The following is a 24,370-nucleotide window of genomic DNA, read 5'->3' on the forward strand; positions in this document are numbered from 1 at the left end:
CAAAATCTGTCTACCAACAGTGGCTTCACATTAAAAATAGAATGCTTATCCTTTCATTTGCCAACTGGTAAATATCGTGTCGATAATCTGCTTTCTTTCTTCCGTTTCCTTCGTTTTCTTCGCAGAATAATGTAATGTAATCTCGAAATATTTAACACCGATATTTCTAATGTCGTTGCAATTTTATACAACGATTTTGAACATGATTCAACATAAAGAAAATTTATAAATAAACAGAAATGATGTTACCTTCGTGTTGCTAATTGAATTTGAATTTAAATCTTTTCCATGACATATTAGTTTAATGGATTCTAAATGCTCTAATGCACTTTAAACGTTTACACCTGTTCATATCTATCCTAAAGCAATGACATAAAATTCCAGAATAGTAGAATAAATAAAAAGATGTGAATGCATTTGATTCTGATTACGTTATTATGTCAGATCTTCATTGATCGTAACATGAGTTACAAATTATATCGATATTATACATTTTCTTATGAATAAAAAAATACGTCCTTCAATCTATTTTTTCTCCATTATTTCAATTCATGTCCAAAAAATAAATAAATCTTCATAACATTTTTTTTATAAACGTTCCATAATTCAGTTGAAAAAAGTTCGAAGTAATTTTCAAGCTAAAAAATATTCAACAAGTTTATATTTATGAGTCCATTCTAAAAGTTCAAAATTATATAAAACAAATATAAGAATATATTACAAGTATTTAATATGTAACGAAATTAAGAAATTTAAATTATAAAAAAAGTCGTTCACTGAGGTAAATAAAAAATAATCCCTTCATAATAATCGTAATACAGTTTAAAACATGAAAAAATTAAGAGAAAAAAATAATGATAATATTAATCAATTAATCTCAACGTAACTAGCCTTTAACATTCAATCCTGAATACGTTTACTCGTGCGTGTTTACGAGCGTGTACATTATACCCCGTCCACGCTCGAAAAAGCGACACGGATGTGCATACGGTGGTCGCACACTTCGCCACCACTCAAACAGAAGCAGCGATCGACACACGAGCCAGTCAGGCACCCTTCTGAGCGCGTGCAACGCGGTGCGCAGCAGCTGAAGAAGAAGAAGAAGACGTTGACAAAGAGACGGTGGAGGGCGAGGGAGGCTGCGCTGCTATATGTAGCCCCGAATCTTAGCCGGAGCAACTATTACGCCCGAAATTCTCGAGGCGGACGCACCCCCTTGCTTGTCGAGCAACAGGTACAGGGTACGTGAGAAATTTTCTTTAAAGTCGCGTGACATCTTCTTCAATCGGTTCAACGTTTCATCCACGGTATTTTTTCCAACTTTAAAAGAATAATCCCTTAGTGATCGTGTGTGACAGTGAAGTTAGATCAGACAGATTTAAGATATGTTTTGTGTGATTCGAAGAGACTATTAAAGAGAAGAAGAAGAAGAAGAAGACGATATACGTACACGCGATAACAGGAAGAAAATGCCGAGAGCGTTTCTAATCACTCATCGACGATACAATGGAGTCGAAGAGGAGTTCGATGGATCCGGAAGAGGTACACTCTTGCTTTTGTAATTGTCACTTTGAATATTCTTCGTTTATCTCATGCCAGAAATTTTCTCTTTTTCTTTTTTTCATCTTCTATATTGTAATTGCGTTTTAAAAATAACTACGACGGTATTCGTTGCGTTCTCTTCTAGAATGAAAATTCTATCGATGAAGAGATAATTGTTCATTAATTATCGATCATTTATAGCTTTAACATTATAGTGACGAAAAGAAAATTGGTTGAAAGTTCAAAGGTTAACGTGAAAGTTCCTTTAATGGCAATGTTAACTGCCCGGAAACATAAATGCGGATACTCGAATCGATGTAAGTAAAATTTCCGCGCCGCTTACGTCGATCTCGTCAATTAAACTTGCTGATCGCAGGCCAAGAGAATTTGCTGGTCGTTGCTTCGTGATTAAGGTGGTACATCGCGTAGATTTAAGAATAGGAGATACTAGATGCGTCACGAAACTCACACGACGCATACCGTCGCGATGCCGTCAACCCCTCTAAAACTTTCGTACAAACGCACATATACGTGTATAGGTACATAGAAATACGCAGAAAATACGAGGATTAAAGAGAAAGAAAGATAACTAAGAGGATGGTAAGAGAGAAAGATACCTACTCTATTTCTGTTCTCCTCAAAAACAGAGCAGACTCGCGAAGATATTTCATATTTCACGAAACGCCTTTATATACAAGTCAATCACGAATCTCTTTGTTCGATCCTTGATTCGATTTATGACGTAAATACATAATGTAAAAATTATTGCAAATATAATCAATCTTTTGATCGAAATTTTCCTATATGTTTCTGTTAATATTCATTTATTAATAGCGAAACCACTTGTTCTAGATTTTACATTTATCTGTTCTGAAAAGCAAAAAAAAAAAAAAATTATAAATTTGAACAAATTTTATCTTCTGAAAACATAATTTGAAAAATACAAGTTATCAAACATTTTTGTTTTTATTGTGAAATAATGATGTAAAAATAAAACTAATTATAAAGTAGTCAAATACAACGAAATCAAACTATCAATTGAAAGTTCTTTTAGTTTGATCACGAGATTTCCGTTGGAGTTTCGCCAAAATGTATTCGAACTGTAGAAACCTACGCTAACGATGATAAATGATTCCACGTGTCGCATTTTGATCTTCAATTCTATTATGGAACGCAATAATCTAGCTCTAATATTTCATATTGTTTATATATATTACGAATTATAATTTTGAATAGAAATATTTAAGGAATATCTTACGTACAATTGATCATGAATCTAATTTTCTCAATTTCTAATAGATTTCAGTCCTGAAAGAGGTGTAAGATTGGCCGATTATAGTGGAAATCATCCAACTTCTGACGGTGCGAGTGAATGCGGTAGCGAAACATCATCAGAGTGTCCCGAAGAATTGTATAATCTTACAAAATTAGCAGAAGTGAGCTTAGCCGCGGCTGCTGGTACTCTGATTCATCCGAGTAACGTGATTTACCAACAATCAGCTTCGCCTAGGTGTGCTCAATTTTCGGATAAATGCGGAAGAATGATAACGCCACGAACTAAACAGCAGGAACCACAATTTCAAGAACATCCAGGGATCATCGAAGATGAACAATCACTTGGTGAAAGAACAAGACTATTTTTTGAGAGGATCGAATGCGAACGTGAAATTTTACAGAATTGTTCCGAGAAAAACACAGTTCTAGGTATTCACGTACCACCTCGTTCTCATCAAGAAGAACGTCGCAATATCGAAGTTTCCGAGAATTCACTCGATAAAATTGAATTGGAATCAAATCAATCGTCATCCTCGACGATTTTCCAAAACAGGAGGACAACCTCAACCTCAACAGAAACGTCGAAATCCGAAGACAATGAAGATCACGAATGTCCTGACTGCGGAAAAAAATATTCGACATCCTCCAATTTGGCTAGACATCGACAAACGCATAGATCTCTCGGAGATAAGAAAGCTAGAAGATGTCCACATTGCGATAAAGTTTATGTCAGTATGCCTGCATTTAGTATGCACGTCAGAACACATAATCAAGGATGTAAATGTAATTATTGCGGCAAATGTTTCTCGAGACCATGGCTTCTACAGGGACACATACGTACTCATACAGGTGAGAATTTATAATAAAATTCGTACTATTATATTTGAAACTTAATATAATGCTAAAATAAATAAATATATATATATATAATTACTTAAATATATGTATATCGAATTTTATTAAATGTAATTATCTTTTTCGCTAAATATAATTCTAATGATTTTTTTTTTGTATATTAGGTGAGAAACCATTTAAATGTACAATCTGTAATAAAGCATTTGCCGACAAGTCAAATTTACGTGCTCACATACAAACGCACTCGAACACTAAGCCACATGTATGCAGTCGTTGCGGTAAAGCATTTGCTCTGAAATCATATTTGTATAAACACGAAGAATCATCTTGTATGAGGGCCCATCATCGATCATCCATGGATAAAATCGAAAATGGAAATGATCAAAAAATAGCATCATCATCACCAAAATCTTGTACACCGTTACCATCTTCTTTGAGCAGATTACAAACAACATCGAGTGTTACGGCATCTCCTACAAGCGTTATTGTTCCTCGCCTAGGTCTTAATCGTGATCAAAGAAATTCATCTTCGGCGTTTTCTGCGATTATTAGGCATACTAGACTTCCCGATGCATCTACATCACCTTCACCATCGAAACGTTCTTACAGAGAGAAAACTCCAAGTGAAGAACGCGAAAGAAAAATATCTGATAATGTAATGAAGAATCCAGAATGTGTATCAAGAATGGTTATTAGAACATCTGTCATATCTCCTAATCCGGAACATCTCAGTCGCTTCAACAATGATAGCCAAACTTCTTCCAATAATTACGATTTTTCCGATCCTACAAGGTCTTCCGCATTTTCCCAACCAACGACAATGACACTTAACTTAGCTATCGCATAGATTAAAATAGAAAAAATATCGAAGTATATAGAAATATCTTCGTTCAAAACAATAGAACAAAAATTATGACAAGTATTTTTATAAAATAATAATGGCAATACTATCGTATACAGATACAGATACACCAAAGATTATTTTATATTTACGGATCAGTAAATTATTGAGACCGAATGTAATTTCATAAATATGAAAGAATTATCATCTAAATCTAAAAATGAATAATTAAATTATTGCTTCGTAGAAACATAAAGACGTAATTACTTAATATCAACTAGTGTCATTCCTATCAATATTGAAATAAGTTGTTAAGTTTTAAAGAGAAACGTTTAAAATTTTATTATATTTACTTGATGGAATCTTTCTACGCAATGAGTATCCATTTTTTATAGTTGAATGTAGAATCAATTTTTGAAAAAAATTTGACATAACAAATACTATATATAGAAATCACGAATATTATTCCATGCACCTTCCTAATTAGGGACCATATAGCACATAGTCATATTAATGATAAAATTGTGAGAGAAAATTACCAATTCCTAGTGTTGTGCCTTAAATACTTGTACATAGTTACTTACACTTTTTTAAAGACATATCATGCGTTGCATTAAGAAAAAAAAATAATTTATTAATTTAACGTGAATTGCAGTGCCTATATGCATACTACTTACCTTAGTATTAATTGTATCAAGTTTTCCAAGCTCTTCCAGGCAGCTATAAATTCCTTGAGGCTTGAAACTAACATACATTAAAGTGTAAATTATCAACAAATACCAATGGGATAAATATTCACATAATCGTGAAATAGTAATAGTAAAAAAATATAATTATTTTTATTTTGATTAGTTCATATAAGAAGAAATTTTTAGAATTTCTGTAATTTTACAATACTCTGTATAAAATTTCTGTTACGCGTTTATACTAAACTATATATTGTGTACTATAATAGTTAAATTTAAATTTAAAAAAACTTGACCATTAAAATTTAAATGAAAAAAGTACTGAATAGGAATTAAGATGTTTATAAAAAACAGCAAATAATGTGGATAAATGTAATTTCGAAAATCACATTTTGCTGCAAATGTATATTTAAGAAAATAGTTTTATAATATAATACGTTAATTGCGTTTTTAAATATGAACGCGTATCGTCTGTGATTCGAATTTTCGTAAACGAAACTAACGGCCATATGCAGCCTAGTAGCGCCTTGTGGTATTATATAATAATTAATAATTTTTCTTCGTTTTTGATCTGTTATCGATAATCGATAATGATCTGAGTGTAAACTAGTCCAACCCGCTTTGCCATTCTAAATGCAACTATTGAACTTTTTTGTAATATATATTCATGAAATAATTTATACATGTTTTCTATTAATCATTTTCTAATTTTTCATAATTATAATTATAATTACTCCATGTTCATATTAAATTTTATTTCTAGCTTAAAATAAAAACTTACAAAACGACAGTTGCACAAATAATTGAATGGCAGCGGTTATAATATGATGTAATGATATAGTTCATCCATTTTTCACAGTAAACTCGTACATTAAAACATGTGTTTTATAACCTGAAATTAAAAGCATATACAAGTATGCGTATCCTAGTCATTGATATCAAATATAAAACATTATATTATATACATCCTAAAATGTAATATTAGATTGTATAGTTCTTTAAAATCATATGTTGTAAATAGCATTCCCTACGTTATATATTAGTATTTAGAATATATTTAGAATATAACAAATGATCTAATAATTAGTATAGCTATAATGTATTCTTGTTTTCTGTATGTTACAAACCATTTGTACATTGGAGTGCCTAAGTAAACATTTTACCAATTTTTTTATAAATTGTGCAAATATTATCTATTAAAATGAAAAAAAAAGAAATAGAATTTTTATATTAATAGATTATCCGATTAATATTCGTCGTTTCATTAATCTATTTTCCAAAAATTTTTTTTCACAAATAATCAAATATTGCAATTGTGCTTCAGCACATAAATTTAATATTAAATAGATATAAAGAGAATGAAAAAAATGAAAATAATGAAAAAAAGACACAAATAGAATAAAAATTCAGAAATCAACACTATCAATAGAATACCGTAAATGAAATATATAAAAAAAAAGACAAAAAATAATAGAAAAAGAATAGAGATAGAATAAGAATCGACCTTCAACATTATCTCTTAAATATTAAAGATATTTTTTTTAAAGAATCATCTTTCTAAAAGGAACCAAGAGATGATGTTAATTCTCAATTCTTAATTTGTTTTATTCTATGCTTTTTGACTAAATGTTTTTTGATACTCAAGAGATGGTGCTGATAGTCAATTCTTATTTTATTTTTATTATCCTTTCTTCTTATTCTTTTCCTATTATTTTCTTTATATGTTTCATGGCATTCTTCTTTGTGGCATTAATTTTCGAATTTTAATCGAATTTAATTCTTTTTTTCTTTTATTATTTGCTTTCTTTTTATATAACAGACAGAATACTGAATATGAATTAAACATACTTTTATTATTTCAAAATTATAAATATATATTATATTATATTATAAATATATAATATGTCAATCTTCAGTAATATAAATATAGATATTATATTCTCAATTTTACAATGTATTTTTTTTTTAAATTTATTTATAAATAAATATTATTTATAAATAATAATTTATAACAATGATTAGTAATAATGTTATTAATATGATATTTTAAATTAAAATAATATAATTACAATATAGTTTATAAGTATCTGAATATTAAATACGTGAATCAGATTTAAATGTTTCAATTTAGATATCTGAACATATATTGAAAGAATTGATGAAATTATCTCAATATCCAAAATTTTATCTTCGATTTTTAAAATAGATTTTAAAGTGTAATTAAATATTCAGATATTCAGATAGAAATAAAAGATTTTTAGATTTTTAGATAAAAATTTTAGAAAATAAATTATATTTCTTATATCAAAAAAAATTAATATATTAAAATTTATATATTATTCTATTTAATTATAACTTGTTTTATCTCAATAATTATCTTCTTCTAATTTGAATTGATAATGTTTTATATGACATGAAAAAATAATGGGGCTATATGGTCCCTGGACTATGTGACACAAAAATGCATTAAATCTCTATTCCATAATCTACACTAAAGATAAAGAAAAATCCAATTATTTTTATAGTAAGTACATTATCTATTTTCTATTTTTGATGTATTAATTATATTCATTTGATTTATCATTATATTATTATAATCAAAAAATTAATTAATTAATCAAATAATAATTATGTAATTTTATTACATACAAACTTACATAAAATATTTCAGCTTAAATTTATTTTTCTTTTATTCATTTAATCTTTTCATATTATTAATGAACTATGTTATGCGATAGTTTAATAATGCATTGGAATAGAACAAATAACGACTTGCTGTATTTACCAAATAGATTGGAGTTTATAATTAGGGCAATGAAGGGGAATATATCTATCTTCGTCAGTCGATAATAGTCACATAAATTGACTTTAGACGATATCTTGTACGATTAAAAAGATATTTGCGTCTTTGAAAGTAAAGCTGTGAAAATAGTATGGTGAAATAGATTATTCTTATCCGGAATAAGTCATTTTGCGTAAATCAAAATATCATCTTTGTAGTTCTATATAATATAATATAATAATCAAAAAAAAAGAAACCATTTTAAAATAATATTGTTAAATAAATCGCAAATATTAAAAATATTAAAAATAAAACAGATTCTATATATATTATTTTTTCATATGATGATTTTAATTAAATTATAGAAATATAAATAATTTTTTAAAATAAAAAAAAATTTAAATTTAATTCAAAGGTTCTTTTTCAGAGAAAATTAAATAAAAATGCATATATATTTTATTTTATATTTTATTATTATTTTGTATTTTATTTTTTTTTCTTTCGTTCTATTATTATTTTTATTATTTCACAAATGCAATTTTTATATAAACATAAATTTTGTAAATGTTTTATGTAAATGTTCATGAAAACGTGATGATAACGAGATCTGAACATCATGAGACGACATAAGATAATATATGCTTATAATGCTTATGAGACTGCAGACGCATTTACATACCGGCGTTTCTTAGAATTTCCCCTATCAAACTGATTCCCCTTCTTCACTTTAATCCAAATCCTCATACTTCTTGATCTCTTTGCAAGATCGAGCATAAGTCATAGAAGAAATGAAAAGAAGTGTTTGGTAGCGTAGTTTCGACGACCAATCTAATAGGATTATCATCAAATAGAAGCTAACAGTCACAAAGAAAAGATCGAACTAAACTAAAGCTATGCGACTGATTTTTATCATTTTAGTTTTCTTTTCGGGAACAGTACTCTCAAGATACTACGTAAGTTACCATTCATTGTTTTTTAATATTTGTCTTTCATAAATGAATCATTTCAAAGCATCCTTAGAAAATATTTTTGAAAAGAACAACTATTTATTGATTTAATTTATATTTATTTGTTAAAAATTATATTAATATTTAAATTTAATCAACTGATAATATATCATTTATTTAAATAAATATAATGACCTTTATTTTTCAATTTTATATTAAAAAGAATATAATTCACAAGAAATTAATAGAATTAATAGAAATTAAATATTAGTAATTATTAATATTAGTAATATTATTTGAAAGACAGATTTGGAGATCAAAGTTCATAAGATAAATTGATAGAAAATAACATAATCTATTAATTTTTTTATTAGATTAATTTTATTTTATATTACTTTTATCTATTTATATTTGTTACCTAAGAAAAAATTTAATAAAAAATATTTAGGAAAATTAATATTCAAATATATTTAAAAATTGCAACTATTTTTGTATAATAAAATCTGCTGTAATTATTTATATTATTAATATATTAATATAATATTATTTTTATATTTTTTTTATAAACTTTTTTTCATTTCAATTATTAACATGATTCATTCATAGGAAAAAAGACGTTTCGATCGTTCCATATATGATGACTTTGAAATATCGAATATTCATAAATTCGCAATAAATAAACAATGGACATTTACTGATTATAAAACGGTAATAAATATTCTATTTTTGAAATTGAGAGATCTAGTGGAAAACAAGTATATAATATATATATATTAATTTGTTTTTTTATTTCATTTATTTCATTTATATGTTCATTCATGATTAATAAAATAAGCGTAATATAAAATAGTAATATTTTTCAATATTCTATCATGTACATTAATAAAGAGAATCGTATATGACATTCTAAAAATAATAATAATAATAAAATATAAATCCGTGTATTTTTTATAAATATAAAGCTATCAATTTGTTTCCTTTGAAAATTTCTTATGAAAATATGGCACATACTAGTTTTTCATTAGATCTTTTAGTTGATAAAATAAATCAAATAAATCAATAATTGATGATTTTTATTTTTTATAGCATTTTAAAGCATATAAAGATAAAAAAGAAAATAAATGTTATATAGAAAAATTTGAAGATAAAGAGGAACTTTCAGAAAATAAAATCAAACAAGGATATAAAACTTTTTATATTTCGAATGAATTTTTAACAAAATTAAAGGTAATATTTATTTTTCATTATTTCTTAAATTATTATTATTATAAAATAAATAATTATTATTTTATTATAGGCATGGCAACTTGCAGGAGAAAGAATAGTTAATTTTTGTAATAAACGTAAAATTATTTTAATAGAGAGAAGTGCATCTATATTAGATTCGACAAATATTCATTATTTTAATTCACTTTTTTATGAAAAATATTTATTTCAACCACCTTTAATAAAACGTGCCAAAAGACAAGTTTTTGAAAAAAAACAAAAATTTAATAAGAAATTTAAAAAAAATCGTTTACGTCGTCAAATACAACAATCTCCAGGCAAATTTCAAGGACAAACGCAATCTCAATATTTAAATATTGGTAATAATAATAAAGAAGAAGGCAAAGCTGAAGCTGAGGCTACTCAACAATCTTCACGCGCGGTTGTTAGTAAGTATTTAAAATAAATATTATTTATTATTATATGAATTAAATACAAAATAAAATATTTGAATAAAATATCTTTAGGCGGAAAATATGGTATGGGTCAAGCACAAAGTATGTCATTAGGTAATATTGGATGTGAAGATTGTCAAAAATATTCTGATGAAAATGCTCCGGATAGATATGTTCAAATTCCAAGTAATATATATTAATTAATTTTTTATTATAATATAGATTTCATATACTACTATATGAATAATAAATAAAATATAAAAATTAATTATTGAAATTATTTCAGCAATCAAACAATCAGAGGACACTATTGTTCATCCTAGTAAAATTATTCCAGGAATAAGCACTACTTATTCTAGTAGAATACCTACTAGAGGTCATATACCTTACTTTAACAATATATATGGTACCAATGGTGTGACAACTTATCCTGGCAGTATAGATGGTACGACAAGTAGTAGAATTTATCCTGAAAAGTATCTTGGAAGTATAACTTATCCTGTAGGTGTATCTGATACTATAACAGATGTAACTCATCCTGGAAGTATATCTAGTACTAAAACTGTTGATGATATAGTTTATCCTAAAGGTATATTTAGTACTCCAACTCATAATAATATAATTTATTCTAGAGATTTATCTAATATTAAAACTGTTGGCGTAGTTTATCCTGGAAGTATACCTGGTACTACAATTGGTGATAATATAGTTTATCCTCAAAGAATACCTGGTACTAGAATTGATACTCATTTAACTTATCCTGGAAGTATACCTCATACTGCTACTGATAGTGCAGTTTATGCTGGAGATATATCTACCGCTAAAGATAATGTAGCATATTCTGGAAGTATACCTGGTACTACAACTAGTAATAGTGCAGCTTATCCTGGAAATATACTTAATACTGCAACTAGCGGTGATGCAACTTATCGCAAAAATATAGCTGGTATTACAACTCCTGGTGACGTAGCTTATTCTAGAAATATACCTGGTACTATAACTAGTGTAGTATATCCTAATCATATGTCTGATACTACAACTGATAGTGATGCAATTTATCGTGGAAATGTACCTGGTACTATTACTAATAGTGGTGTAGTTTATCCTAGTGGTATATCTAGTACTATAGCTAGAGATGCTACAACTTATAAAACTATACCTGGATCTACAATTAGAGATGATGTTTATCCTCAAAGTTTATCTGATACTACAATTAATGGTGGTAGGGTAATTACTTACCCTATTGGTGATGGAATTGCACCTAGTACTGCAACCAGAGATACTATAGCTCATCCTGTTAGTATACCTGGCACTGCAGCTAATAATGGTCATGGTCAAATTATAACAAATTCAAAAGCAATTGCAGATGCCAAAATTTATCCCACTGGACAAATACCTTCAAAACAATTTTTTGGTAAAAAACCTTATTTTATTAATAAAAATAATAATATAGAAGGGAATATATATCATAATATTGGTTCATTAGGAATTTTACCTGGTCGTACTGCAAGTGAAACTACAGATATTAGAGGTATTTATTTCATGATGCTATTTCTGATTGCGAAATCAAATAAAAAAATTTATATATTATTGAAAAGAAACAAATAAGACAAATAGAAATATTATATTAATAATAATAAATTTCTATTACAGTTCCAAGTGAAGCTATTTATTCTGGAGATCCAAAAACTACAGGACATTTTATAATAGGTGATCAAACAAAAATTAATGCTAATGGTAAATTTCAAGAATCTGATCGAAAAATTAAAACTGATCAATCAGGAATTTCTTATCCCCATGGCATTGTAAGAATTCAAACTCCTGAAGCAGAAAAATATCCCAATAGTCATACAGTAATACCATTAGATTATTCAGTGCAAGAACAATATCCTAGAACATGGCATGATAATAGAGGAATTTTAAATATAGGTCAAATTGATAATGGACAAAATATAGAACAATATCCAAGTGAAAAACAAGGTATCAGACAATATCCTGTTCTACAATATCCATTAACTGAAGAATCTCTATCAAATATTAAAAAAGTTCCTCAATATTATCAACAATCTAATACTGGTTTACATATAGAAAATGATAATTCTAATTCTCAAGCATCTAGTTCCATAAAACAAACAGATTTAGGAACTCAAGCAAGTGCATCTGCTCAAGGAAAATTTGGACAAGGTACAGCTCAATCTCAAGTAACAGGTACTTATAGTGGTTCTGGATCATTCTCAGCTCAAGCTGGTAGTACTGATATTAATAAAAGTGCACAAACAGAAATTAATGGTAATAAAGAAGGTGCTGTAAGTAATGCTCAAGCACATGGTGGTTATGGAAAAAGTCAAGCACAAGTACAATTAAATTCAGAATTAGGTACTACAACAACAGGTGCACAAAGCAGTGGTTGGAATCATGGTACAAATTCTCAAGTACAAGCAAGTTCAAAAGGTGGAATAGCAGATGCTCAAGCAAACGGTGAAGGAAATACTTCAAGTCAAGCTCAAATTGGTTTCCAACCGTATCTTAAAACAGATGAAAAAATTGAAAAATATTTGAAACCGTTTCATGGAGGTGGAACAGCCTCTGCTCAAAGTGGAACATATACAGGACAATCTCAATCTCAACTTGAAGGATCTTTTCAATATGGAATTACTTATACTGGTGCTGCACAAGCAGGATCAGGATCTGGTGCAGCAGCTTCTAGAAAACCATTTAATTTTAATCTTACAAATACTGAATTATTTAAATCATTTAAACCATCTTATGGACAAATTGTATCAAAAAATAATAGTAAAATATCAAATATATCATTAAATACAGATTACAAATATAATCAAGACAAAATTCAAAGTTTGCAAACTAGTTCTAGTTCTCAAAGAAAAGTTATTATTAAGTTAACAAATGATAGTTCACCAAACATTGTAAGCAAACCAAATCAATCTATTGAAAAATCACAAATAGATGATACAGTATATGATGATTATGAAGAAGAATATGATGGTGAAGATTATATCTCACCAATACAAACTTCAAGTCCAAAAATTTCACAAATTTATGCTGCAGAACAAAATAATAGTAATCGTCAATCACAAACAATACAAGTTGCATCTAAAAATCAATACAATTTTCATGTAAAACAAAATACAAATACAGCACAAGCTAGAAATATACTTCAACCTGGACAATCATTATCAGGATATACTATACCACCTGGTTTTCGTGGCAGAGTAACATCTATAGCTGGTAGTGAAACTATTGCTCATGGCAATGGAAAATCTCAATCTCAAACAGTTTCTTTAATTCCAAAGGAATCAAGTGTGATTTATAAAATTAAATCACCTATTTCAGAAATCAGATCTCTTAAAACTAATCATGAAAAATTAATAGAAAATCATAATTCATCTAAAGAAAACCAAAAACATCAAACTTCTACAAAATATACAAAAGCTACTCCTAATATATCAATAAAACCAAGTTATTATACAATTACAAATAGTGTAGCTGGTAAAATAGATGATAAAAATTCACAGAGAAAATATGAACATCGTTATTATACTAAAAGTTCAACTTGTGGATATTTTACATTCTCTTGTAATATTGTGTATGGTTCTAATGGTAGAACAAAAATTTGCAAGCCAAAAATGCCAACATATTCTGATGGTACACCTATGAAATGTTAGGTCAATAATGATCATTAACTTTGAAAATTTTTATATTATTTACAAAAACTTAATTTTATTTATAGATTATTTTATATTTTATTAATATTAGAAATATTTTTTTTATTACAACTTAGATTATTTTTTTTGTTTATCTTTACATCAATATTTATGATCATTCATATCGTATGAATGTAACCATATTATAATATTTCTTTTACATATACACATATTACATATCATTTTTTATTGAGGTATTTGTATTGAATGTATATTATTAAAAATTTAATGTTACAGCAATTTTTAATATTTATACTTTTTTATCAATAAAACATTATTAAACAAATAAAAGATTCTACTTTCTATTTGTTTTTAGATATGAATTATATATCAATATAAATATGTATTGAATACATTTTTTTCTAAATTCATTACAATCAAATATAAATTTAAATAGTTTTTAAAATAAAAATATTTTCTACATAATATAGATATACATACATTCACGATTTTTTAGATCTTATTTGTTAACACAAAAATAATAAGTATAAATATCAGGTATCATAGACAATACATATAATCTTCCATTATCTAACTTCACCAGTCTTTAGGTAAGAGGCAAAATTTGAAATTACATTTATGATTTAAATTATATACATTATTTATATACATAAAATAATAATATTTAAAACATAATACATTGGAATGTGAGTTTTTACAAATAAAAAAATTTTAAATATTTACAAAAAATCTTTCATAAAAATATTAATCTTTTTATATTATAAAAAATTAGAAAAAAATTATATACATAGTTATATGTAAAATTAATAAAAAAAAAGAAAATGATATATAAATATAATTTAAATAATAATACAATACTGAAATAATAACTTTTCATTATTTAAGTTCAGTTATTAATTATTCTACTTATACATTTAATAAGATTTTATATAATTCAAAAATATTGCTACATCAATTGATGTATATATTTTAGAAAATGTAAAAAAAAATTATTTTTCACATTCCAAATTTCATTTATCATTAGTCAAATTAATTTAATATGATTATTAAAATAATTAAATACTAGGCTTGCTCAAACTCTGAAACAATATTTATAAAATATAATTATTATATTTATTAAATTAATATGTAGAAAAAGATATACTTAAAACTTACCATTTGTTAATTTACTATTATTAGTTGTATATAATTTTTCTTCAAGAGTTTCTTCTGTTCCTACACCAACTGTGTAAGAATCAGTACTGATAACAAATTAATTGTCAGTAACAATTCTATAATTTAATTAAAAAAATATGGATATATGATATATTAAGAATATTAATAGATATTTTTGCTACTTACTTATTTCGAAAATGTTCCAATTGTACATTAGCTGATTCTAATTGTTCTAAAAGATCTTCATTTGCTCGTTGCAATTTACGAACACTGTTGGTTGCAGCATCTACTTCATCTTGAACTGCTGCTAATTCTTTTTTCAATTCTTCTACTCTTGCTCTAACTCTTTTTACTTCTGCTTCATATTGTTCTGATCTTCTCATGGCATGTGAAAGTTCTGTTGTTTTTTCTTCCAAAGATTTTTTTAATATTGTCTAATAATTAATTTAATTAGTACAATTACGTTTAAAATATTATATTTACATATAATACATAATACAAACCACATTCCTAACTAAAAATTCTTGTTGCAATTGTCTTGCATCATTATCTGAAGTGGAAACAGGACGTGATCGTCGAGATTCTATCCTTTCTTGCAAATCATTTAATTCGTTACGAAGTTGTTTGTTTTCACGTTCTAAAGAAATTTTTTCTGTTTCTAAACGTTCTCGTTTTCCCCATTCGGCTGCATTTTCTGCTTGAAGTCTTTCTAACTAAAAAATCATATAAATAAATAAAAATATATATAAATATTATAAATATTGTATGTATAATGCATAAATATATATGTTCATTTACTTCTGCTCTAAGTTCACACAAACGACGATTCATTCCTTCTCTACTTGAAGCTTCATCAATTATACCAGCTTGAACATCACTAAATTCAATTTGAAATCGATCTTTCAATTCAAGTAATTCTCTTGTAATTTCAGTTTTACTTTCCTCTAATTCCTCACACTGTTTTCTTAATTGCATTATTTCTGCTTTTAATTTCTCCATACCATGATGTAATGAATTTTTTTCTCTGTTAAAAAATTTTTAAATAATTTATTAAGTTTGTTTATTAAATTTAGGATATCAGAGTTCTGTATTAATAAATAATAATAATTTTTCATATTCTTACTCTCTTTCTGTAGATATAGTTTTTGCAGCTTCATCCAATTTATGTTGAAGCAATAATATTTTTTGTACATAAGATTCATCTGTACATGTTTGTAATGAAGACTGGTTTTTCTCTAAATTTTCTGTAGAATTAGAATCAACTAATCTCACAATATCTTTATCTAATGAATAAAGGGAACTATCTTTATATATTTCTACAGCATGCTTTGGCACTGCACCTTGTAATACATATTCTTCAATATCTCTATCTGGTAAAATATTATGACTTCCTAAACAAACATTAGATTCATCAAGTGAAACTTTACAAGAAAGTAAATCTTTTTGGGAATTTACACTTTCACTCTGTTCTACATTATTATAAAATTTCAATAATTCGTTAATATCTAATGTATTTCTTAATTGTGGATCTGATTCTAAAACTGTAAAAATTTGTTGATCAAATTGTCCAGCATGTTTTAATAATATCATATGTATTTTTTCCATTTCTTTTTTTAACTGCTCATTTTGTAATTCAAGTTCCTGACATTCATGTTTATAACTATTTGCATCTTTTACAGCAATTTCTAATTTTGCTCTAAGCATCTTTGCTTCTTCTCTTGCCATATTTCTTTCATTACGTACTTTACTCCATTTTTCACGCCAATTTGCAGTACAATCTGACCACCATCTCATTGTTTTTTCCATCTGTGCAGCTCGTGCTCTTGCTTCCTCAAGTTCTCTTTGTCGTAAAGCCTACAATATTATTATTAAGCAAGTAATTTATTGAATATTTTATTATAATTATTTTATTTATTATTTTATTTTATTATAAATTTTAATTAATTTATAATAAATATTAAGTTAATAATAAATATTAGTTACATATTAAAATAAATATGTAACTATGTTCAAAATATTTATTGTTCAAAAATAAATGAAATTTAAATATTTTTAAATTTTCATATGCATCATATTAAAAGTAATTTATTTTTCAGCAAAAATAAATTTTTTTAACTTAAAGATAAAAATATTACCTCTTTTGTTTCCCATTCACTATCCACATAACGTGATGAAGATGGTACATTAACATCATGTTCTCTCATATATCGTCGAGAAGATGTTCCACTAGTTGTTGATTGTGCCATGATAACCTAAAATGCTGTTTTTTATAAATGAATATATATTAAACGTAATTTATTTCTTCTTGAATTGGATCACTTTGCAAACTTATAAACGATTCTACTATCTTTTATATTCATTATCTTTTTTATTCATATCATATTTATAATTATAGCAATCTAAATATAATTTTTATATAATTTTAATCTTTATATTATATCACATATTCATCTGAACTTCAGATTCTGAATTGACATTTGTATTATCTATATATATCTATATATAAACATACCCATGTATATATATCTATAGATATTTCGAGAGATAGAATAAATATATGTATTCTTTCTCTCCACAAACTTGACAGAGAATTCTTTACAGCAATCTAAATGTGACGTCATTGAGATACAGAGATTAATAGTAGAAAGGAAACTATTGAAGTGGAGAAACACGTTGCTTAGCAACACGACGCGATAGTATAATGCCATCTAGTTGATGATATGATGCACTATGTAATATTATAAAATAAGAGGTAGATAATGTCGATGCATAGCGTTGTTAAGTAACGTATTTCCTCTATTTCAATAATTCTCTCTCTACTACTTTCTAGATTAGTAGCCAGAAAATTAAGAAAAAAATTAATATAGTCAGCATTAATCAGTGAACTTTATATTATAGATAAATGAAAATAGAATTTATACCGTTATAGTTAGACACGACATGATGTAGGTATAGAAGTGGGAGTGGATGTAATGTCATTCCCTCGAAAAAAAATTTTTGCGGCAATGCTTCTAGTATTCTAATAGTTGCCGAGGCAAGAATATAGAAGTGACAATTTTGATTCTCAATATTTTATTGTCATCACACATAAATTGATGTAGAAAATTATCCGACAATCTTAATTCACGTTTGATTTAAATAAATATATAAATTAAATATAATGTTATGTATTGAAAAGAAATTATATAAATTATACAGTGCAAATATATATATATATATAGAATTTAAAAAAATAATTTAAAAAAATACATACAATCAAATTTAATATTGCTAAATTTATAATATAATATGCAATGTTACACTAACAATTTCAAATTTTATAAAATTATTTTAAAAAGTATATGCAGTGATTCAGAATTATTTAAACAGTAAAAGATTATATTCAATAAATAATTATTATATAATAATTTTATTTAAAAATGAATATTTGGTAATAATATTTTTTATATTATAAAACATCATAATTTTTAAGAAATTATATTATAAATTTATATATATTTCATTCACGTGTGCAAAATTATTAAATATAAAAAAAATAATAATGAATACTGTAAAAAATAATTGTGAAATTGGAAATGGTTTAGATGATCTTGGTATACCTGGACAAGGTTTTTTAAGAGATGCCTTAACAAGTTGTACAGATCCATTAAAAGCAATTGAAGAATTTCAATTAGAAAATGGTATTCTACTTCCATCTTTAAGACCTATGTTACCTTTGCTTGATCTTCATGGAGTAAGAAGATTAGATTTTCATGCATCAGTTCTTGAAGAATTAAGAGAAAAATTAATAAAAAGAATCAATGAAATTGGGACAGAAAGAGCAGATAAAGGTTCAGCAGGAGACAGAAGATTAAAAGAATTATTATCTAAAAGTTTTCCTGCTGTAAGAGTTACAGCATTAAGACCAGTTGTTATGTGTATTTTAAGAAATACACCACATATAGAAGATAAATATTTACGAGTACTTGTTCGAGAAAAAGAATTATATAATGATGCAGATACTGAAGTTAAACGTCAAATTTGGAAAGATAATCAAAGTTTATTTGGAGATGAAGTTTCTCCATTATTTAGCCGGTATATTATTGAAAAAGAACAGATATTATTTGATCATCGTAATTTAAATAGTCTTTTCTTTATGCCTTCTCCAAAGGTATATTAAGAATAAATATTTATAATATAGAAATCTTAAATTTTATAATATTTTTAACAAAAATTAAATTTTATAAATTATATTTAATTTATATATTTAGGTAAGAAGACAAGGTGAAGTGGTACAAAAATTAGCACATATGATTGGACATAGTGTAAAATTATATGATATGGTGTTACAATTTTTAAGAACTTTATTTTTACGTACAAAAAATATACATTACTGTACATTAAGAGCAGAATTATTAATGGCTTTACATGATTTAGAGGTTAACTTATACATAATATTAAATTATTTATATAAATATTGTATAAAATTGATATATTATATTATATCTTAATATTCAATATTTTTAGGTACAAGATATTATTTCTGTTGATCCATGTCATAAATTTACTTGGTGTCTTGATGCATGTATTAGAGAAAAAAATGTTGACATTAAAAGATCCCGTGAATTACAAGGTTTTCTGGATAGTATTAAGGTATATAATAAGATTAATAATATTTAATAATAAATATCTTTTTATTAATTGATAGAAAAGTAAAATAATCTATAGTTTTTTACAGAGAGGTCAAGAACAAGTATTGGGAGATTTAAGTATGATATTGTGTGATCCATATGCAGTAAATTTTCTTGCTAGTAGTGCCATTAAAATTGCACTTCATTTGATAAATGGTGAAGCATTACCTAGAGAAAATGCAGTTCTTGTACTATTACTCAGAATGCTCGCATTAGGTTTATCTGCTTGGCAAATGATTGATTCACAAGATTTTAAAGAACCAAAATTGGACAGTCAAGTTGTAACAAAATTTTTACCTGCACTTATGTCTTTAATGGTAAACTTGTTTATGAAATGTAACAAATAACTTCAAATAAATATGATAAAATAATATTTATTTTTTAGGTAGATGATCAAATAAGACAATTAAATTGTAAACTTCCACCTGATGAAAGAGAAAGTGCAATTGCTATAATAGAACATTCTGGTCCTCCTCCTGATGCTTGTCAAGCATATGCACAACTTTCAGGTGTTGCTGCTGTTTTATCTATGTATTATGCCTTACATGTAGGAGGCGGTGGTGGAGTAGGAAAAGGAAGAGGTGATGCTAGGGGTCTAATGAGAGTATTAGCTACTTTACCAAATTGTCAAGCACAACGTGCATTTGAAGATCCCTTTTTGCATACTTTGGTGAGCTTCAATCAAATTTAAAACTTATATAATTATTAATAAAATAAGATAAATTTAAATAAGATAAAATTAAATTGCATTAAATTGTTCTTTTACAGGTATCTTTATTAATATTAAACATGGCTGATGAATTTTCTAATGAATCATTTTGTACAGTTATATTTGATGAATTTTTTCTAGCTGGATTAGGTAGAGATAATGTTACTCGACATTTATTAAAATTACTTTGGTACATTCATCCAAAATTACCACCGACTCGTCTTCATACATTAATGAAAGCACTTCAACCAACTAGTCAGGTAATATATTTTAATGAGAGAAAAATATGATTTAATATTATAATAATTTTAAATATTTATTATACCATAACTGATTTTTATAATTTAAGCATAATGAAGCAGTACATAATCTTTATGAAGCTTTACGTGATAAAATTGGAAATCGTTCAACAGAGGATCAATTAACAACAACAGCACAAATAGATACATTAGGACTCGAATGTCCACCTTCTCCTCTTACTGGTGTACCTACACCATCTTCTTGTTCATTATAACAACAATATAATATATTATTTAATTTTGTGTAATTTTCCTATTGTGTATCTTTTTGTACATTCACGAATATAACTTAACAATTTAATTTGTAAATGTGAGTTTTTATTTTATACCTTATTGAACCATAAATCCAAAAAATAATAAATTACATAATTTTAAATTTAATATAAATAATTATTCAAAATTATATATATAAATTATATATAAAATATATAAAAAATGTATTTTTCATTTATATTTCACTTATATTAATTAATAAATTTATAATAACATGTGCAATATATAACATATAAAAAAATAAACAATTTACAGTAGATTAATATTTATTATTATATATATTCAATCTCTATTATTAATTAGTTCCATTATTAATCTCTCTAAATAATTTGAATCTAATTTATATGACATTAAAATCATTGAAATATACATTAATGCTTGTTTGGTTGATAATAAACATTTCAGCTCTGGATCTATCATGCTCAACCTAAAAAAAATATATCAAAGCATTAATAATTTATATAACAATTATATATTTTAATATTATAATATTATATTACAATACTTGCATTTTAACAATAATAAGACCTACAAGAGTCCATTCAGTTGTCTTAAAAATAACATTTGAAGCAGATAATGAAAATGTATTAATTAATACTTTAATTAAAGTACTTTTTTCACTATTGTATACATATTGTGATAATTTATTTTTAGTTAAAGCATTAAATAAATCAGGTAATCTATAAGAAAAAAAATATGTAAAATAAATATTAATATTTATGCATCCATAAATAAAAAATATTAAAAGATCATACATTTTATTAAGTTTATCTAAAAATATTCGACGTCGAAGTTTCTTAGGTGCATGTGCATCTGTTAAAGGTAATACAGGAATAAAATCATTATCTTGTTCAATAACTTCTGTACTATTTTTATGATTTTCTATAATCATACTTCCTTTATAAAATGCTCGAACCTAAAAATAATAATTATATCAAAAACTATATATTTTTAATATAATTTTCAATATTTTTAAATTTTATTTACTTTTAATTCCATTTTTTTTCCTTCTTCTTGAAGAATAGATAAATGAGGTAATGGTTTTAAAATATTTGCAGTTAAATCTATACAATCATTTTTTTCATCTTCTATCTGTAATTTATTCAATTTTTTACATAAATGCAAATATCGATCATGTTGAATTATATTTTCTAATAATTGATTTTTAATATCTTCTATTCCTGTTAATAAAGCAATAGTATCTTTAGTAATCCATTCCTTTACATTATGTTCAATATGGATTGTAAGATTATAAAATTTATCTGATTGTTCTTCTTTAATAGAATTTTGTTTAAATTTTTTTTGTTTACACACATACATAAAATCTTTATCATTATTAATATTATCTTGTGTTTTAATATTTATATTATATTCTGATGTTGCTGATGTTTCAAATACTTCATCCTTTTCTTCATTTTTTATATTATAATCTTTATTTTCATTTGAAAAAATAACATCATTATTTATATTTTCAGTATCTTGAATTATTGTATCTATTTTATTATCTTTTGAGTTATATATTTCTTTAACTATATCATCATTTATAAAGTTTTTAATACTGTTATCTTTTGAATTAATGGATATATTTTTTATATCTTTAGATGTTTCATCTAAATTTTTTGAAAATTCTTTGAAAACATTAGGTTTTTCAATGATATTGATTGTTTGTATATTTTCATTAATTTGAGAACTTTTTTTTATATATTCATTACATACATTAAATTCTGAACATTTATTTGGAAGCATATTTTTTCTGCAATTTTTATTATTTTTTATATATTTATCTGTGTTTTCAGGATTCGATATCATTTTTATATCTTTCACATAAATTTCATCTCCAACTACATTTTTTATAAATTTATCTTTAGTTAATAATATTTGGAATTCTGGTATTTCTTCTTTATCTCTTAACCATAAAGGACTCGTGAGCATTTGCTCTAAAAGATAATTAGAAGCTCCATAACAATGTGAACTACAAAAATTTTTACGTCGAGTTATATCATAAACTTTGTTTTTCTTTGTTGATATGTGATACCGTTGATCTGTTATTGTTTTTAATGCATTATTACATAACACATAACCACATAATTTAATTATGGCTCTTTCTTCAATCACATCTTCCATATGATTTTTATTAATATATTTTAACTAAAAAATGCATAAATAAAAATGTATAATATATTTTAACTAAATGCATATTTCAAATAAACATTAAATAAATTACTTAATTAAAATTGAGTATCAAAAATTATATTTACATTACTTAAAAGCCACTGGGAATCAATTTTTGATTCTAAAAGTTGTTCAACAATTGTGAGAGCTTTAGCATCACATTTTTTTTTTTTAATTATTGCTAATTGCATTTCTGCCTTACTTAAATAAAAATAAAATAGATTATATAAAATATTCTATTTCATTAAATATTAATAATTCATAAAAATACTTATATAAAAATCTTACCTCATTTTTTTTTTTATTTTTTTTTTTTCAAATGTTTGATTTCTTATAGATATTTCCATTTTCAAATATTAATTATAAGAAAACATAAGTAGAAATTTGTATTATGACGATTTTCTCTTGTATATTAAGAGTTTTGAGAATTTCTCTTTCATTTACAAATGAAAAACAAGCCTGGAAAAAGTTACAGTAAAAAATTCCTATCTTTTATGAAAATAAAAAAAATAATAGAATAATCAAAGTACGTATATATTATGTAAAATATTATACATATTACATATTATTAATATCTTCCTTTAAATATATAATATATTTTTAAAAAATTTAAATATAAAATAAAATAAATATTTTTTCATGATAATAATATGATATATATAGTATTTATATCATCGAATACAAGATCGTTATTATTACTTACTTTAATATATTTTATGTTAATTTTCGAAGACAATTAAATAAACATTCATAATTTTATTTTTATTTTGGAAAATATTTTAATAAATATGTTTATTTACTAGTGAAATAATAATCATAT

The 24,370-nt window shown here is 25.3% G+C and overlaps 5 protein-coding genes across 11 annotated transcripts; 3 read left to right on the forward strand and 2 right to left on the reverse strand.

Moving 5' to 3' along the window:
* The first annotated feature begins 115 nt into the window (after nt 1-115).
* Nucleotides 116-5,660, forward strand: LOC107999385 (zinc finger protein 135). The gene is made up of 3 exons (XM_017059175.3): nt 116-1,542; nt 2,842-3,666; nt 3,837-5,660. Exons 1-3 carry the CDS (start codon nt 1,470-1,472, stop codon nt 4,517-4,519), a joined length of 1,581 nt encoding a protein of 526 aa, XP_016914664.1. The 5' UTR covers nt 116-1,469; the 3' UTR covers nt 4,520-5,660.
* Nucleotides 5,661-8,497: 2,837 nt separating this feature from the next.
* LOC107999457 (uncharacterized) lies at nt 8,498-15,097 on the forward strand. Of its 2 annotated transcripts, XM_017059318.3 has the most exons (9): nt 8,500-8,934; nt 9,535-9,636; nt 10,015-10,155; nt 10,226-10,583; nt 10,662-10,775; nt 10,876-11,178; nt 11,254-12,003; nt 12,076-12,120; nt 12,243-15,097. In XM_017059318.3, exons 1-9 carry the CDS (start codon nt 8,875-8,877, stop codon nt 14,270-14,272), a joined length of 3,903 nt encoding a protein of 1,300 aa, XP_016914807.2. In that variant the 5' UTR covers nt 8,500-8,874; the 3' UTR covers nt 14,273-15,097. The 2 variants fall into 2 exon arrangements, with proteins under 2 accessions (XP_061933157.1, XP_016914807.2); XM_062077173.1 differs by having other exon boundaries at nt 8,498-8,934; nt 11,254-12,120.
* On the reverse strand, nt 14,300-18,089 carry LOC107999241 (coiled-coil domain-containing protein 102A). 3 transcript variants are annotated; one of them, XM_017058937.3, is made up of 8 exons: nt 17,940-18,089; nt 17,563-17,687; nt 16,551-17,281; nt 16,226-16,451; nt 15,931-16,140; nt 15,614-15,861; nt 15,428-15,513; nt 14,300-15,351 (listed from the first exon to the last, which is right to left on the reverse strand). In XM_017058937.3, exons 2-8 carry the CDS (start codon nt 17,671-17,673, stop codon nt 15,335-15,337), a joined length of 1,629 nt encoding a protein of 542 aa, XP_016914426.1. In that variant the 5' UTR covers nt 17,674-17,687; nt 17,940-18,089; the 3' UTR covers nt 14,300-15,334. The 3 variants fall into 3 exon arrangements, 2 of the variants coding, with proteins under 2 accessions (XP_016914426.1, XP_016914427.1); XM_017058938.3 differs by having other exon boundaries at nt 17,563-17,679; nt 17,940-18,088; XR_003697997.2 differs by having other exon boundaries at nt 15,428-15,543; nt 17,563-18,014.
* A 63-nt stretch (nt 18,090-18,152) lies between these two features.
* Nucleotides 18,153-21,414, forward strand: LOC107999449 (negative elongation factor B). 4 transcript variants are annotated; one of them, XM_062077176.1, is made up of 8 exons: nt 18,153-18,209; nt 19,012-19,577; nt 19,678-19,845; nt 19,934-20,059; nt 20,145-20,414; nt 20,483-20,767; nt 20,866-21,066; nt 21,156-21,414. In XM_062077176.1, the coding sequence occupies exons 2-8, from the start codon at nt 19,134-19,136 to the stop codon at nt 21,318-21,320; spliced, it is 1,659 nt and encodes a 552-aa protein (XP_061933160.1). In that variant the 5' UTR covers nt 18,153-18,209; nt 19,012-19,133; the 3' UTR covers nt 21,321-21,414. The 4 variants fall into 4 exon arrangements, with proteins under 4 accessions (XP_061933160.1, XP_016914791.3, XP_061933159.1 ...); XM_062077175.1 differs by having other exon boundaries at nt 18,182-18,372; XM_062077174.1 differs by lacking the exon at nt 18,153-18,209 and adding an exon at nt 18,216-18,857.
* On the reverse strand, nt 21,402-24,279 carry LOC107999450 (RNA polymerase II subunit B1 CTD phosphatase Rpap2). Its single transcript, XM_017059305.3, has 7 exons — nt 24,254-24,279; nt 23,839-24,009; nt 23,637-23,751; nt 22,366-23,526; nt 22,134-22,294; nt 21,888-22,058; nt 21,402-21,805 (listed from the first exon to the last, which is right to left on the reverse strand). Exons 2-7 carry the CDS (start codon nt 23,895-23,897, stop codon nt 21,661-21,663), a joined length of 1,812 nt encoding a protein of 603 aa, XP_016914794.2. The 5' UTR covers nt 23,898-24,009; nt 24,254-24,279; the 3' UTR covers nt 21,402-21,660.
* Between the last annotated feature and the right edge of the window lie 91 nt (nt 24,280-24,370).

This window comes from Apis cerana, linkage group LG7, assembly GCF_029169275.1.
Source record: "Apis cerana isolate GH-2021 linkage group LG7, AcerK_1.0, whole genome shotgun sequence".
In the NCBI taxonomy this organism is placed as follows: Eukaryota; Metazoa; Arthropoda; class Insecta; order Hymenoptera; family Apidae; genus Apis; species Apis cerana.

What these genes read in the sequence shown, in the direction of transcription:
- LOC107999385 (XM_017059175.3), top strand. Translation starts at nt 1,470, where the DNA reads ATGCCGAGAGCGTTTCTAATCACTCATCGACGATACAATGGAGTCGAA. An exon ending in GTTCGATGGATCCGGAAGAG is followed by an intron (nt 1,543 to 2,841) that starts GTACACTCTTGC and finishes AATTTCTAATAG; the next exon opens with ATTTCAGTCCTGAAAGAGGT. An exon ending in ACACATACGTACTCATACAG is followed by an intron (nt 3,667 to 3,836) that starts GTGAGAATTTAT and finishes TTTGTATATTAG; the next exon opens with GTGAGAAACCATTTAAATGT.
- LOC107999457 (XM_062077173.1), top strand. Translation starts at nt 8,875, where the DNA reads ATGCGACTGATTTTTATCATTTTAGTTTTCTTTTCGGGAACAGTACTC. An exon ending in CAGTACTCTCAAGATACTAC is followed by an intron (nt 8,935 to 9,534) that starts GTAAGTTACCAT and finishes ATTCATTCATAG; the next exon opens with GAAAAAAGACGTTTCGATCG. An exon ending in ATCTTCACGCGCGGTTGTTA is followed by an intron (nt 10,584 to 10,661) that starts GTAAGTATTTAA and finishes AAATATCTTTAG; the next exon opens with GCGGAAAATATGGTATGGGT.
- LOC107999241 (XM_017058937.3), bottom strand. Translation starts at nt 17,673, where the DNA reads ATGGCACAATCAACAACTAGTGGAACATCTTCTCGACGATATATGAGA. An exon ending in AATTTTTAGTTAGGAATGTG is followed by an intron (nt 15,862 to 15,930) that starts GTTTGTATTATG and finishes ATTAATTATTAG; the next exon opens with ACAATATTAAAAAAATCTTT. An exon ending in TTGGAACATTTTCGAAATAA is followed by an intron (nt 15,514 to 15,613) that starts GTAAGTAGCAAA and finishes ATTTGTTATCAG; the next exon opens with TACTGATTCTTACACAGTTG.
- LOC107999449 (XM_017059302.3), top strand. Translation starts at nt 18,969, where the DNA reads ATGAATACTGTAAAAAATAATTGTGAAATTGGAAATGGTTTAGATGAT. An exon ending in TCTTTATGCCTTCTCCAAAG is followed by an intron (nt 19,578 to 19,677) that starts GTATATTAAGAA and finishes TTATATATTTAG; the next exon opens with GTAAGAAGACAAGGTGAAGT. An exon ending in ATCCCTTTTTGCATACTTTG is followed by an intron (nt 20,768 to 20,865) that starts GTGAGCTTCAAT and finishes GTTCTTTTACAG; the next exon opens with GTATCTTTATTAATATTAAA.
- LOC107999450 (XM_017059305.3), bottom strand. Translation starts at nt 23,897, where the DNA reads ATGGAAATATCTATAAGAAATCAAACATTTGAAAAAAAAAAAATAAAA. An exon ending in CCCAGTGGCTTTTAAGTAAT is followed by an intron (nt 23,527 to 23,636) that starts GTAAATATAATT and finishes TGCATTTTTTAG; the next exon opens with TTAAAATATATTAATAAAAA. An exon ending in GAAAAAAAATGGAATTAAAA is followed by an intron (nt 22,295 to 22,365) that starts GTAAATAAAATT and finishes TATTATTTTTAG; the next exon opens with GTTCGAGCATTTTATAAAGG.